The following is a 12,398-nucleotide window of genomic DNA, read 5'->3' as shown; positions in this document are numbered from 1 at the left end:
AAATTTGACAACATAGCCCCTCATCCACGCCTCCAGGTTGATACAACAAAAAGAAAAGAAAAATAAAGTCCTAATTAGAGGGAGAGGAATAATAGTTTTTATCCAATTGCTGCCAGTTAGAAGGCTAAGCTCCGCCCATTTGGTCTCCTAGCAACCCACTCAGCCCAGGGGACAGGCAAAGTTAGTCCTCACTTAGGCCTCTTCCACACTCCCTATAAAATACAGATTATCTGATTTTAACTGGATTATATGGCAGTGCAGACTCAAAGCCCTTCCACACAGCTATATAACCCATTTATAATCTTATATTAGCTGCTTGGCACTGGATTATCTTGAGTCCACACTGCCATATAATCCACTTCAGTGTGCATTTTATACAGCTGTGAAGAAGGGGCCTCATATAATCCAGTTCTAAGCAGATAATATAAGATACCTTATTTCCCATACCACCATACTTCGCCACAGCAACGCGTGGCCGGGCACAGCTAGTTATATTGTATTATATTATATTAATTTATTTACAGTATTTATATTCTCACCCCGAAGGGGACTCAGGGCAGATCACATTACACATATAAGGCAAACATTCAGTGCCTTAACATAGAACAAAGACAGAGACAAACACAGGCTCCGAGCTGGCCTCGAACTCAGGACCTCCTGGTCGGAGTGATTTGTTGCAGCTGGCTGCAGCTGGTTGCTCAACAGCCTGCGCCACAGCCCGGGCCTAGCACAATATTATTAGCATAGCACAATACTGGCAATAAATTACCATATTGTACTATATCTATATATTGTAATATAATTAATAATATTACATGCAATATATAATATATACTTAATATTATTATATGGTATTATTAGTATTATATTGTATTACAAAATAATATTATTAATATTATATGTATATACAATATATTACAATTATATATTATTGTAAATTATATTGTATATATGTATATATGCACATGTGTGTGTGTGTGTGTGTGTGTGTGTGTGTGTGTATATATATATATATATATATATATATATATATATACACCGTAGCATCTCACTTATCCAATATAAACGGGCCAGCAGAATGTTGGATAAGCAAATATGTTTGATAATAAGGAGAGATTAAGAAAAAGCCTATTAAACATCAAAATTGGTTATGATTTTACAAATTAAGCACCAAAACATCATGTTATACAACAAATTTGAAAGAAAAGGTAGTTCATTACACATTAATGCTATGTAGTAATTAATGTATTTATGAATTTAGCACCAAAATATCACAATGCATTGAAAACTTTGACTACAAAAATGCGTTGGATAATCCAGAACGTTGGATAAGTGAGACTCTACTGTACACACACACATGCACACACACACATATACATTTTACCCTCTGAATATTCAGTTACCATTATGTCCAGGTTTTAAATTCTGTTGATGTGTTTCATGTTGTTTTTATATTGTTTCAATGTTTTAATTTATGGGTCGCCATGTGAGCCGCACCGAGTCCCTTAGATGGAGGTGGGATACAAAAATAAAATAATAATAATAATGATAATAATAATAATAATAATAATAATAATAATAATAATAATTATATGGAAACAATAGACATTGACAAAATCACCATCTGCCAACTGCAAAAGGCCACCCTATTGGGATCTGCACGCATCATCCGAAAATACATCACACAGTCCTAGACACTTGGGAAGTGTTCGACTTGTGATTTTGTGATACGAAATCCAGCATATCTATCTTGTTTGCTGTGTCATAATAATAATAATAATAATAATTATTATTATTATTATTATTATTATTATTATTATGGCCCTAAACCTAACCCCAAATGTATTTGGAATCCTGACACTGATCCCAACCTTAACCCCAACTTTAACCTCTAATTCTAACTCCAGTGTAACCCAAATCCTAGCATCTAACCCTATGCCAAACCCTGACATTGACTTTAGCCCAAGCTATAACCCTAAATCTGTTTCATAGACTCTAATCCTGAACCTAAAGCAGAATGTAACCTAAACCTCGATCCTAATTCTAATCCCTAGCCCCTAACCATCAATCTAACCCCAAAACTAAGTCTAACTCCTACCTCTGACCGTCACCTTAACCCCAAGTCTAAACCGGTCTAACCTCTCACTCCTGACCGTGATTCTAACCCAAAATACAACCTGAATTCTGACCCTAAATCTAACAAATGTTGGAGGGGAAGTAAAGGAGAGAATTACAGGAGAGCAATAAAACAAGCCTTTTATTGTTATCACAGCTGATAACAGGCAAAACAGCCATAGGCACCCACTTTAGTGGGTCTGTACCATGCAAATGGCCATCGCAACATGTGCGTCGCAAACAAAGAATTTATATCTCAGCTTATCTAGAATTGACCAATGGCTGAGGATCTTCCTCACCTTCCACACCTACTTGGCATAAGTGATACCAATGACCTTACTTGTTTACTCTGAGTGGGTCCGTATCATGCAAATGGCCATCGCAACATGTGCGTCGCAAACAAAGAATTTATATTTCAGCTTATCTAGAATTGACCAATGGCTGAGGATCTTCCTCACCTTCCACACCTACTTGGCATAAGTGATACCAATGACCTTACTTGTTTACTCTGAGTGGGTCCGTATCATGCAAATGGCCATCGCAACATGTGCGTCGCAAACAAAGAATTTATATTTCAGCTTATCTAGAATTTACCAATGGCTGAGGATCTTCCTCACCTTCCACACCTACTTGGCACAAGTGATAGGAATGACCTAACTTGTTTACTCTGAGCTTTCTTCTCTCTTTGGAACTTCCTGGAGAAAGGCACCAGCTCACAGGAAGGGAGGGGCATATGCACAGGCAAAGCTACATAGGCAATAGTTTACTATTTTTCTGGCTTATGGTCCCTACACCATGACCGTAATGTCACCCTGATCCAAACCCAAACTGTCCCCACCCCGAACCCCAACCTCTTTGAACTACAACTCCCAGCATCCTGAGTATGGGCCCTTCGCTTTCCCAGGTGAAGCCGCTGCTTCAAGTGACCCGTCAGGAGGAAGAGATGCAGGTCAAAGACGAGGAGCTCAAGGCGGTGAAGGAGCGTCAGATCAAGACCGAGAGCGAACTCAAGGAGCTGGAGCAGAAACACAACCAGGTGAGGCCCCACCTGAAGATCCATGACTTTGCCAAGGAGTCAGGTCCTGGGATATAGGGCAACCTAGACCCAGCCTCAGCTTGCTTTTTCCATCAGTTTGTGCGTGGCTGTTCCTGGGTGGGCTCTTGCTCCATGGCCTGCCTCTCCTCCAGGTTGCTCATCCTCATAGAAGTTCAAGGCATCTCATTGTTGCTGACACTGTGTCCCTTCTGTTTGCCCAGTTGACGGAAGAGAAGAACCAACTCCAGGAGCAGCTGCAGGCCGAGACGGAGCTGTACGCCGAGGCGGAGGAGATGCGGATCCGCCTGGCGGCCAAGAAGCAGGAGCTGGAGGAGATCCTGCACGAAATGGAGGCCCGGATCGAGGAGGAGGAAGAGCGTGGGCAGCAGCTGCAGGCTGAGAAGAAGAAGATGCAGCAGCAGATGCTGGTGGGTTGTGCTCCGAACTTTAGTGGAGTATACTGGAAGATAAGCCGAGTTTTCCAGCCCTTATTTATGAGCTGAAAAAGCCTCCCCGGCTTATAATCGGGTCAAGGTCAAGGTTGGCAACAGAGCCTACAGGCTATTGCTTGGAATATGTGGTCTATTTCTCTCTTCTCCTCCCTTATCAGTGTGTTTCCTTTTGCAAAGCCTGCAGGCTATTGCTTGGAATATGTGGTCTATTTCTCTCTTCTCCTTCCTTATCAGTGTGTTTTCTTTTGCAAAGCCTGCAGACTATTGCTTGCAATATGTGATCTGTTTCTCTCTTCTCCTCCCTTATCAGTGTGTTTTCTTTTGCAAAGCCTGCAGACTATTGCTTGCAATATGTGATCTGTTTCTCTCTTCTCCTCCCTTATCAGTGTTTTTTTTTTGCAAAGCCTGCAGACTATTGCTTGCAATATGTGATCTGTTTCTCTCTTCTCCTCCCTTATCAAAGTGTAAGCAAGCAGTATTTCCCCACCCACCCTACTTCGCCTAACGGTTGAACCGCCCCTGACGCCATTGCAATGTCACCTACCTTGGGACTTGCGACGTGTCCGAGGTTCACCCCGGTTTCTTGCCTATTCCTTCCCATCCCAACTCTTCCTTCAAAGGAACTGGAGGACCAGCTGGAAGAAGAGGAAGCCGCCCGGCAGAAGCTGCAGCTGGAGAAAGTGACGGCGGAAGCCAAGATCAAGAAGCTGGAGGATGACGTCTTGGTGATGGACGACCAGAACATCAAGCTCACTAAGGTCAGTGCAAAGAGGGAAGAGCAGGAATGAACGATGGCAGATGGTTCCATCCGCCCATCCGTCCATCCATCCATCCATCCAACTCTTCCGTAGGAGAGGAAGCTGATGGAGGAGCGCATCAGCGACCTGAGCACCAACCTGGCAGAGGAGGAGGAGAAGGCCAAGAACCTGACCAAGCTGAAGAACAAGCACGAGTCCATGATCTCGGAGCTGGAGGTGCGGTTGAAGAAGGAGGAGAAGAGCCGCCAGGAGCTGGACAAGGCCAAGCGCAAGTTGGAGGGTGAGGCCAGCGACCTCCACGAGCAGATCGCGGACCTCCAGGCCCAGATCGCGGAGCTCAAGGCCCAGCTGGCCAAGAAGGAGGAGGAGCTGCAAGCCGCACTGGCCAGGTGCCTCCCAGGGAGCGAGGGGGAGGGGTTAACGAGGCCGCTAACGAGGCAATCCACAACCCACTTCTCCTTCCAGGAAGCTCTTAATGACCAGTACAAGGACCTCTGAGGTTTGGCAGAAAGATCTTAATGACCTTAGCTTTTTGGCTAAGGACACCCTGTAATGGTCATTAATAGCTTCCCACCTCACTTGCAGCCCATATATTCCACCTTAATCTAAAGACCCCCTTCCTTCCTCTTCCACTAAAGGCTTGAGGATGAAACGGGACAGAAGAACAACGCCTTGAAGAAAATCCGGGAGTTGGAGGCCCACATCTCAGACCTTCAGGAGGACCTGGACTCGGAGCGGGCAGCCCGGAACAAGGCCGAGAAGCACAAGCGGGATCTGGGCGAGGAGCTGGAGGCCCTGAAGACGGAGCTGGAGGACACCCTGGACAGCACCGCCACCCAGCAGGAACTCAGGTGGGCCCCCGGGGTCCCGGGGATGAGCTGGTTTAATGGCACCATGCCCCACCTGTTCATAGAGATAGAGGAGGCCATACTGCACCATATTTTAAGTCTGCAAGGCGACTCAGAGTGCAGGGATAGTAAACAGCAAAGTTTGATTGTTCTTGTTTTGCAGGAAGCTTCTAATGACAGTTGCACGGGACCTTTGCCATTTGGATAAGAACCCCCTGCAATGTTAACTGAATGCATTTAATGACCATTGCAGGGAACCTTGGCTGTTTAGTAGGAAGCTTTTAATGACCATTATGGGGGACCTTGACTGTTTAGTAGGAAGCTTTTAATGAACATTATGGGGGATCTTGGCTGTTTAGTAGGAAGTTTTCAATGACCATTATAGGTGATGTTGACTGTTCAGTAGGAAGCTTTTAATGACAATTGCAGGGAACTTTGGTTGTTTAGTAGGAAGCTTTCAATTACTATTATGGGGGATCTTGGCTGTTTAGTAGGAAGCTTTTAATGACCATTATGGGGGATCTTGACTGTTTAGTAGGAAGCTTTTAATTAACATTATGGGGGATCTTGGCTGTTTAGTAGGAAGCTTTCAATGACCATTATGGGGGACCTTGACTGTTTAGTAGGAAGCTTTTATTGGCCACTATGGGGGATGTTGACTGTTTAATAGGAAGCTTTTAATGACCATTATGGGAGATCTTGACTGTTTAGTAGGAAGCTTTTAATGACCATTATTGGGGATCTTGACTGTTTAGTAGGAAGCTTTTAATTAACATTATGGGGGATCTTGACTGTTTAGTAGGAAGCTTTCAATGACCATTATAGGGGATCTTGGCTGTTTAGTAGGAAGCTTTCAATGGCCATTATGGGGGATCTTGACTGTTTAGTATAGGAAGCTTTCAATGACCATTATGGGGGACCTTGACTGTAGTAGGAAGCTTTCAATGAACATTATGGGGGATCTTGACTGTTTAGTAGGAAGCTTTCAATGACCATTATGGGGGATCTTGACTGTTTAGTAGGAAGCTTTCAATGACCATTATGGGGGATCTTGACTGTTTAGTAGGAAGCTTTCAATGACCATTATGGGGGATCTTGACTGTTTAGTAGGAAGCTTTCAATGGCCATTATGGGGGATCTTGGCTGTTTAGTAGGAAGCTTTCAATGGCCATTATGGGGGATCTTGACTGTTTAGTAGGAAGCTTTCAATGACCATTATAGGGGATCTTGGCTGTTTAGTAGGAAGCTTTCAATGGCCATTATGGGGGATCTTGACTGTTTAGTAGGAGGCTTTTAATGACCATTATGGGGGACCTTGACTGTTTAGTATAGGAAGCTTTCAATGACCATTATGGGGGACCTTGACTGTAGTAGGAAGCTTTCAATGAACATTATGGGGGATCTTGACTGTTTAGTAGGAAGCTTTCAATGACCATTATGGGGGATCTTGACTGTTTAGTAGGAAGCTTTCAATGACCATTATGGGGGATCTTGACTGTTTAGTAGGAAGCTTTCAATGACCACTATGAGGGATCTTGACTGTTTAATAGGAAGCTTTTAATAACCATTATGGGGGACCTTGACTGTTTAGTAGGAAGTTTTTAATTAACATTATGGGGGATCTTGACTGTTTAGTAGGAAGCTTTTAATTAACATTATGGGAGATCTCGACTGCTAAGTAGGAAGCTTTCAATGACCATTACACATTCAAATGCACCCCGTGTCCCCTTCCTTGTGCTCCTCAGGGCCAAGAGGGAGCAGGAAGTGACTGTTCTAAAGCGGGCGCTGGAGGAGGAGACACGAACTCACGAAGCTCAGGTCCAGGAGATGCGGCAGAAGCACACGCAGGCTGTGGAGGAGCTGGCAGAGCAGCTGGAACAATTCAAGCGGGTAAAGATTGCCCTCCTATAAGGAGGGACCTGTGACTCTTGGGTCCAGTGGAGTGGGTGGGTGGCCATTGCTTGGGAGGTCTTGGATGGTGACTTCTTTTTTATGCCTGCAATATTATCTAATCTAAGGGCTTCACATTCTCTTGTGCCCACTTGACCATACCTTCTAACGTGGCGGAAGGAGTGAGGTGGGACTGGATGGCCTCTGGGTGACCCTTCCTTCCAATCTGTTGAGAATCTGTGAGCCTCTTTTGTGAGGTAGATTCCCAAAAATATAGCAGAGTGCAGAAGCACGCATCCAAAACAGCAGAAAACTTATGTGAGGTGAGTTTAGGGAAAGCATTTCTTCTTTAGGACGGCAAAGGATTGCAAAGTCAGCTTAATTTATTTATTTATTTATTTACAGTATTTATATTCCGCCCTTCTCACCCCGAAGGGGACTCAGGGCGGATTACAATGAACACATATATGGCAAACATTCAATGCCAACAGACAAACAACATTCAGTTTTAGACAGACACAGAGGCACTTTTAACATCTTTCCAGCTTCACGATTCCGGCCACAGGGGGAGCTGTTGCTTCACCGTCCATTGGTGGCTGTTCTTCCTCTTCTTTTCCTCGTGAGCAGTTTTATGGTGTTGTAGATTAGTTAAATTAGCCTCCCACATAAAGCGTACCTAAATTTTCCCTACTTGACAGATGCAACTGTCTTTCGGGGCTGCTAGGTCAACAGCAAGCCGGGTCTATTTTTTTTTTTAATGGTCGGAGGCTTAACCCGACCCAGGCTTCAAACTCATGACCTCTTGGTAGTGATTTATAGCAGCTGGTTACTAGCCAGCTGCACCACAGCCCGGCCCCCTTAAAAGTTCAAAAGGTATTTATTGAGGTAAAAAGAAATCCATTGTAGATAGGAAAAGGTTTGGAGCTAACTAGCTATCTAAGCTAGCTTCTAAGGCAGGTAGGCAGGTAAAAATAACAAAGATTTCTAGATAGCTACATTTTGCCAAAATGCATTCTTCTTGGTGAAACAAAGGGAGTAAGAATGTAGAAGGAATGGTGACCCACCGCATGGTCTGTGCTTTCTCTTTGGGCCAGAAAAATTCCAATCTACGTAGAAGGTGTAACCTCATCCCTGAAGAGAACACGTTGCTAAAACAACAAGGCAAGGGGTGGATGTAACAGGATAGAAGAGAGGAAAACAACAAAGCCTGTTTGGCATGCGTGGGATTATAGAGAGGATTCCCTCAGTCTATTCTATCCACTACCTGTCTAGTAAATGAGACTTGTGTAGTCCAGGATGATATCTTCAACACAATCTTATGCTTCTGTGGTGATTTCAGGCCAAAGCCAACCTGGACAAAACCAAGCAGGGCCTGGAGAAGGACAACGCTGACCTCAGCAATGAGGTCCGGTCACTCAACCAGGCCAAGCAAGAAGTGGAGCACAAGAAGAAGAAGCTGGAAGGGCAGCTCCAGGAACTGCAGACCAAGTTCGCGGAAGGAGAAAGGGTCCGGACGGAGCTGGGAGAAAAAGTCAACAAGCTACAGGTGACAGGGACCTAAGTTTTTGCAAAACCGGGAATGCCTATTTTAACAAGGCCGGAATCACAAATTTTCAATATATTATATTTATATTTACAGCATTTATATTCCGCCCTTCTCACCCCGAAGGGGACTCAGGGCGGATCACATTACACATATAGGCAAACATTCAATGCCTTTTAACATAGGACAAAGACACGACAAACATAGGCTCCGAGCGGGCCTCGAACTCATGACCTCCTGGTCAGAGTGATTCATTGCAGTGATTCATTGCAGCTGCTCTCCAGCCTGCGCCACAGCCCGAGCCCAATATTATCCAATATTAAGTTCCAATATTAAGTTCCAAAATGCTGTAAGATTCAAGTGTGTGGCTGAATTTTAGACCTAAGCTTGAAGTATTGTTTTTCTCCAGCTTTCAGAAATACTCCTTTTTTAATTATTATATCACACATATCTTCCAATCCTTATGACATTCCATAATATTCACTCTTAAGTTATTAGAATCATGAGTGGCCATTTTTTTTTCTCATTCCTCAAAATTCCACAATTAAAAAAAAACTAACACTATGCCTTAAATTCTCTCAAGCCATACTGTCTAACAGTAGCAAGAACTAAAAACCTTCCACCAACCAAAACATGTTGAAAACATGAAGTAGGGGAACCAGGAATAGATTTTTGATCAAGAATCCTTGCCACTCCAAGTACAATAAAAAGGAATATTCTCATAGAGAATTCTGAATCTCAGGAAAATGACTTTTCATAAACAGTTTTACTACTTTTACTCTCTCATATATATATATATATATATATATATATATATATATATATATATATATATAATATCTGGGAGTCTTCCAGAGTTAGAATTCTCTTCCTTCAATGCTGGACCATAATAACCTGTAGGGTTTTTTCCTATTCTTCCTAGGTGGAAGTGGAAAACGTGACGGGGCTCTTGAGTGAGGCTGAAAGCAAGACCATCAAGCTGAACAAGGACGTCTCAACCTTGAGTTCCCAGTTGCAGGACACTCAGGTGGGACCCAAACCCACAACGGCCCTGGTTGTGATTCCGCTCCAAGGAAGATACTGACCTTTCTTCCCTCCTTCCCTTCTTTCTTTGGATTTTGCAGGAGCTCCTCCAAGAAGAGACGCGGCAGAAGCTCAACTTGTCCACCAAACTTCGCCAAATGGAGGATGAGAAGAACAGCTTGCAGGACCAACTGGACGAAGAGATGGAGGCCAAGCAGAACCTGGAGCGGCATATTTCAACCCTCAATGTCCAGGTTGGGAATATTATTAATATCATCATCATCATCATTTATATCGTGCTTTTCTCTCTTGGTCAAGACCTAAACGCAGCTTTCTGCTCAAAGGAGGTGGCAAGCAATTCCTGCTTCCTTTCCATTTATTAATCTATATATATAAAAGAGTGATGGCATCAGGGCAGCGGACAAAACAACAAAACTACAGGCCCCCCAACCTCGAAATTTGACAACACAACCCAGCATTCACGGCTCTAGGTTGATACAACAAAAAGAAAAGAAAAATAAAGTCCTAATTAGAGAGAGAGGAATAATTGCTTTTATCCAATTGCTGCCTGTTTGAAGGCTAAGCTCCGCCCACTTGGTCTCCTAGCAACCTCCTCAGCCCAGGGGACAGGCACAGTTAGGCCTCACTTAGGCCTCTTCCACAGATTATCAGATTTTAACTGGATTATATGGCAGTGTAGACTCAAGGCCCTTCCACATCTATATAACCCATTTAGAATCTTATATTATCTGCTTTAAACTGGATTATCTTGACTCCACACTGCCATATAATCCACTTCAGTGTGCATACTAAACATAAAGACAACCATACAACAGACATTCAATACCACCACTACTTCAACAATTTCTCACCAACACCACTAGACAACACCACAGCAACGCGTGGCCGGGCACAGCTAGTGCCTAATAAAGTATATGTAGGAGAGCAACATAGTAAAACATTATCAAAGTACGACCCTGTTTCCCCGAAAATAAGACATTACCCAAAAATAAGACCTAGCAAAGATTTTGCTGAATTGCTAAATATAAGGCCTCCCCCGAAAGTAAGACTTAGCAAAGTTTTTGTTTGGAAGCATGCTCAGCGCCCGCCAAACAAAACACCATAGCATAATAATAATAATAATAATAATAATAATAATAATAATAATAACAACAACAACTTTATTTTTATACCCCGCCCCATCTCCCCGAAGGGACTCGGGGCGGCTTACATGGGGCCTTGCCCGATAAAACAATCAAATATCAAAACACAGCAATACAACAGTTATCCAATAAAAACATCAATTACAGTAAAAACAATAGTTAAAATCAACATAAAACATACAATATTAACACAAGAGACTAATTCATAGAACCCAGGCAAAGTGCAACATGTGCCGAAATGGGCCGAAATGGGGAAGGTAATTTCACAGTTGAAATGGACAAAGTGCGATATAGCATTGGCAACACCTCGAGAATGGGGCTATTCTAAAATGGGCAGATAGATCAGTCTGACACCAAATTAAGCATGCAGGATTGGTAAATGTACATACGAGTTGTACATGGAAATAATGGTAATAACAAGAAATTCTTGTCAGGAGTCACAGTTTGTCTGGTTTGGTTACGTTGGTTTGTGATGAAAACTACTGTACAGTATAGAATAAATGTTCTTTTTTTTGGTTCAATGATAAATGTGAATTCTTCTTCATGGAAAAATAAGACATCCCCTGAAAATAAGACCTAGCGCATCTTTGGGAGCAAAAATTATTATAAGACACTGTCTTATTTTCGGGGAAACACGGTAGATAAAACTACTGGTGTACAGAGCTTGCTTTGTAAAATGCAATAACATCAATGTACAAGGTACCATTAAAGAGCCCATTAAAGAATGGAAATGTGCCGGCTTTGGGGCTGCATGACTCCCAACGTCACTTTCCCCCTTCTGTCTTTTCCCGATGCCGACGGCAGCTCTCGGACTCCAAGCGGAAGCTGCAGGAATACGTGGCCACCGTGGAAAACATGGAGGAAGGCAAGAAGCGGCTGCAGAAGGAGGTCGAGGGCCTGACGCAACAGTTTGAGGAGAAGGCGGCCTCCTACGACAAGCTGGAGAAGACCAAGAACCGCCTGCAGCAGGAGCTGGACGACTTGGTGGTGGACCTGGACAACCAGCGGCAGATGGTCTCCAACCTGGAGAAGAAGCAGAAGAAGTTCGACCAGGTACACGTCCTCAGTGTCTCTCGATGTTCCCTTCCTCCCTTCCGAGTGACTGTCCCAATGACCAACTGCCATCTCCCCCTTTCCTTCCTGAGCAGTTGCTGGCGGAGGAGAAGACCATCTCCTCCAAGTTTGCAGAAGAGCGGGACCGCGCGGAGGCTGAGGCCAGGGAGAAGGAGACCAAGGCCCTGTCTCTGGCGCGGGCTCTGGAGGAGGCCCTGGAGGCCAAGGAGGAGCTGGAGAGGGCCAACAAGGGCCTGCGGGCTGAGATGGAGGACCTGGTCAGCTCCAAGGACGACGTCGGGAAGAACGTAGGTCACCACCGAGACGTGGTTTGGGCTCTGGCCAGAGGAAGGCCTTGGCCACAGGATCCTTCTCCTTTTCTCACTCTTCCTCCTCCTCTTCTTCTTGCTCCTCCTTTCCTCTTTGTTTCTTCCTCCTTCTTTATCTCCTGCTCTTTCGAGTGTTGCTTTTCTTCTCCCTCCATGTCCGCTTGACCATTGCCCTTTACTCCTTTGGA

General features: G+C 44.0%; 1 protein-coding gene across 7 annotated transcripts in view; it reads left to right on the top strand.

Annotated features, from left to right (window-relative positions):
* Positions 1 to 12,398, top strand: part of LOC100558781 (myosin-11) — a 79,738-nt gene that overhangs the window by 50,522 nt on the left and 16,818 nt on the right. For all 7 annotated transcript variants that reach the window (XM_062964555.1, XM_062964556.1, XM_062964561.1 and 4 more), the window contains 11 exons: positions 3,020 to 3,151; positions 3,373 to 3,579; positions 4,224 to 4,361; positions 4,455 to 4,750; positions 5,000 to 5,212; positions 6,955 to 7,099; positions 8,439 to 8,645; positions 9,565 to 9,669; positions 9,767 to 9,919; positions 11,633 to 11,881; positions 11,977 to 12,189. In XM_062964555.1, the coding sequence (XP_062820625.1) occupies positions 3,020 to 3,151; positions 3,373 to 3,579; positions 4,224 to 4,361; positions 4,455 to 4,750; positions 5,000 to 5,212; positions 6,955 to 7,099; positions 8,439 to 8,645; positions 9,565 to 9,669; positions 9,767 to 9,919; positions 11,633 to 11,881; positions 11,977 to 12,189 (2,058 nt within the window). The remainder of the gene's footprint in view (positions 1 to 3,019; positions 3,152 to 3,372; positions 3,580 to 4,223; positions 4,362 to 4,454; positions 4,751 to 4,999; positions 5,213 to 6,954; positions 7,100 to 8,438; positions 8,646 to 9,564; positions 9,670 to 9,766; positions 9,920 to 11,632; positions 11,882 to 11,976; positions 12,190 to 12,398) is intronic.

The sequence above is a fragment of the Anolis carolinensis genome, unplaced genomic scaffold (assembly GCF_035594765.1).
Source record: "Anolis carolinensis isolate JA03-04 unplaced genomic scaffold, rAnoCar3.1.pri scaffold_13, whole genome shotgun sequence".
Lineage (NCBI taxonomy): Eukaryota > Metazoa > Chordata > Lepidosauria > Squamata > Dactyloidae > Anolis > Anolis carolinensis.
This window is presented reverse-complemented; position numbering and strand designations above follow the sequence as displayed.